General features: G+C 39.9%; 1 protein-coding gene across 1 annotated transcript in view; it reads right to left on the bottom strand.

Annotated features, from left to right (window-relative positions):
• LOC122074918 (serine/threonine protein phosphatase 2A 55 kDa regulatory subunit B beta isoform-like) overlaps positions 1–3,650 on the bottom strand; it is a 12,931-nt gene continuing 9,281 nt past the window's right edge. The window contains exons 4-8 of the mRNA XM_042639917.1: positions 2,910–2,978; positions 2,738–2,829; positions 2,578–2,655; positions 2,224–2,291; positions 1–344 (exon numbers count right to left, since the gene is read on the bottom strand). Coding sequence (XP_042495851.1) covers positions 169–344; positions 2,224–2,291; positions 2,578–2,655; positions 2,738–2,829; positions 2,910–2,978 — 483 coding nt within the window. The 3' untranslated portion in view covers positions 1–168. The remainder of the gene's footprint in view (positions 345–2,223; positions 2,292–2,577; positions 2,656–2,737; positions 2,830–2,909; positions 2,979–3,650) is intronic.

Here is a 3,650-nt window from a genome sequence, read left to right on the forward strand (position 1 = left end):
CCCAAAAAAAAAAAAAAAAAAAATCTGGAACAGATAGGAAAACGAGAAAAGAATTCCATCCTTTCTACAAAATAATTAAAGCAGCCTTCCACATAACATAATACAGGTTGCATGTGCTAACGGACCTCGGTCTGATTTCTGGCACCATGACTGACAGCAAACAGCCTTTCATGGCTGACTAGGAGCAGCATCGTTTTGGGGAGCATCCTCTGCACAGTAAATGTATAGGCTATTTGCAGCCGCACAAGCAAGAACATTGGAAGTTGGATGCCATGTTAGGTGGAGCAACTTAGTTGAAAAGTCGTATGCTACTCCATTTGCATCTACATTTAGATTCTCAGCTCCTGACATGAGTAGATTCAGTTTCTAGTCACGAAAGCAGATGGGAGGCAGCACAGAGTATCTTAAGAAGAGTAAAAATTAATCCCAAACATTGCATATAATAAAAATTGACCCAAAAAACAGTTCAAAATGATAAAAACAGCTGAAAAATAATTCAGGAACAACAACTATGCCTGCAAGGATTAGTTGCAATTCAGGAATAATAACTCTGCCTGCAACGATTAGTCCATGACCTGAATGCAAGCCATTCATATCAAACCATTGAGGGGCTAAAATTTTGATTCCTATTATTTTCCAGGGTCAATGCCACCAATGTTGAGAAATTGAAGAAATAATAAAACGGGCAACTGAAAATGGCACAGGCTGGCTCATAACCCACCTAAATTTAAATTATACATTCATAAATAGGACACAATGTTCCCATCCAACAGATGGCAACTACAACGTATATGCAGTATACCCACTTATCAGATAAAGAAGATGTCACTGCTGGGAGAAAGGCCTATTATTTTATTGATCCAACGTAGAACATTCCATTAATTGTTTAAACAGTGGCCACATTTTTTCCTTAGAACCTAAAAGAGACTCACATTTGTGAATCATAATCAAAGAAGATCAATTTTTCATGTATACGGTTGCCTAGGTGGGACCTGCTTTGCGGCAAGTTCCTCATCCCCCACATCTCCACACCCATCACCATGGATACCAATATAAACTGTCAATACTAAATCCTTCTGGTCTATAAACAAAGTGAACTGACACCTTATACTTCTGTGGGAGAGGTCCATGTCCTGGATTAGATGTGACCTCCCTATGGCACAAATTTAGAGAAGGCTTTGTCTGATGCATTCCACTTATGGTATTTTATCACATCTAATGACGAACTGACGAAATAATCCCACGGACGACTTCTTGAGACACTACAATGTCTCTCTACCTCTCTTGTCCATGTCCCCATTTGCGTGATTGGATTCATCCACCTTCTAACATCAAGCTAAACACAGATGGTAGATCACTTGGAAATCCGGGTCCAGGAGGTATTAGAGGTGTTTCTAAAAACCATAATGGTGTGGTGAAGTTAGAATTTTCGGGTTCTATTGGAATTGCAGATTCCATCACGGCAAAATTAAAATCAATTGTCAAGGGCATGGAGCCAGCTTTATTGCATGGTTGAATGGGTATCATAGTGGCGGGTGATTGATTCTTCATCTGTGATCCATTGGCTTCACGCTCATCTCAGTCGTCTTTGGTGTTACCTTCATCTCATCAAGATAGCAAGGATCAGGCTGAGAGGGGGGGGGGGGGATGTCACTTTCACGAGGAGGAAGAGGTCTGCTAACTCTTTGGCAGATGGTTTAGCAAGGGGGGAGTGGATAGAAAATCTTAGTTTTCAGCGCTTATCCAAAGATCTCATTCCTTAAGAGGTGCTTTGGCTTGTAGGCCTTCTTGTTATTGTCATTCTATATTGTACTGTACCCGTCTTTTTCCTCCCCTTCTAATAAAATGGTTTCCTTATAAAAAATTAAAAAATTGACAAAATAGTCAGAGCCTTGAGATAAATCACATCCTAGTTGCAGTCATACGATATTCAATACTTCAGTGCAGGTGATCAGGTAGGTGGGTTGATGAACTTATCACCACACAAAAATGCCATGCTCATCTCCATGCCATTTATGTAGAACATGGGTCCATATAAGTGCAACTTTGGAACATCAGAACATACATTGACGATATTTACTCCAATTTTTTTAAGTAGCATTACCCGTCTCCATCTGTATTGAGCCCAACTATAGAACTAGAGCCAAATTGTGATGCATTCAATTCAGGTAAGAATAAGTCTTAAACTGTTGGGGAAGCAACCCAGCAATTGCAAATACTAACCTCGTCTACGAGAGCATCCTAGATTGGTGATTGATCTTATGGGCCTCGAAGGTGTTTGAGTCTGCTGTCTGTAACAGCAAAATAGACAAGTAAAAAAATTAGCAAACGGGAGAACAAATGGGCATATTGGTTTGAAAGTTGCATTAGTCAGTGGAGGAGCTTCCTTCCCAACTGACACAATAAACGCATTTTTTCAGTTTCTGTTTGTCTTTCAGCAACTTGGAATTACCAGATGACCCCAAAAGTTTTCAACTTAATTTGAGCAAAAAGCAGTACAAGTACGTGTGGATGTCAATGCAAAATGCAGCCTTAGAAACTGGCACTGAAACTTAAAAAAATCTAAATTTTTAGTACCTCATAGGATTTTTGCTGGCTTCCAGTGTTGTTGCCTCATCACTGCCAGAAATACAGCCAAAGACACGAACAAGGTTGCTGCAGTGGTAAATGATTTTCATAAACAAGTCTGATGATCAGGTAATGAAGTGGAAGAAGAGAATACAGAGGGAAACCAAACCTATAAGAACCAGTGGCAACACGGAGACTGTCTCCACTTAAACAGCACTCAAATTTATCAAAGATGGAATCACTATCGTATAAGTCACATAACTGCAAGAACACCCCTGATTAACAATGATTAGACCAAGTCCCATTAGGTTCAAAAGCTAAAAAAGCAAGCACAAATGTACCTTGGGTCTCAGATGGTCATGGACCTGGAAGGTTGCAACAGGGCCAGATTCCATGTTTAAATCCCATAACTGCATGACAACCAGAAAGCTATCAGATATGATATGCAATGAGAGAAGGGATATCAAGGTGCAGTGATGGGGGATGGGTGGACTGAACACTAGGGTTCAGATGTCGCCCCTTGATGCAGATACAGCTGCCCTTACCTGGTTGAACCAACATGACCGGTTTTGGAAGCCAAGAGCCAAGAAGAACCGGTCCAACCCAGGGTCTTGGTCCAACAAGGGTTGGAAATAAAATTAACAGTTTACTTAGTATTTTATTTCATGCTTTTATTTTACTTAGTATTTTATTACATGCTTTTACTTTCCAGACTTGAACGTAGGAGTAGGACTTATTTCCTTGCTTTGGTTTCCTTTTTATAGTTGTTTCCTAGTTTAGGCTAGTTTCCATTTCAGTTAAGTTTCTAATTTCATGTTCCTATTTTCCTACATATTGGCTGTAATCGATTGAAGACTTAGAGTGATTTGATTATTGAATGAAGATGTTGAGTTTGTGCACCAGTGAAGTGTGTGATTCCCCTCCTTCCCATTCCTACTCTAATTTTCCCTTTTTTCTCTAAAGTTCTCCATCAACTTGGTATCAGAGCCGAAGGATCCTATTCCTTCCCCACCTTTCTTCTTCCCTTCCCATTCTCTGTGTTGGTTTCCACTGGGACTGAGAACAGTAAAAAAAAAAAAAAA

Source organism: Macadamia integrifolia, chromosome 3 (assembly GCF_013358625.1).
Source record: "Macadamia integrifolia cultivar HAES 741 chromosome 3, SCU_Mint_v3, whole genome shotgun sequence".
In the NCBI taxonomy this organism is placed as follows: domain Eukaryota; kingdom Viridiplantae; phylum Streptophyta; class Magnoliopsida; order Proteales; family Proteaceae; genus Macadamia; species Macadamia integrifolia.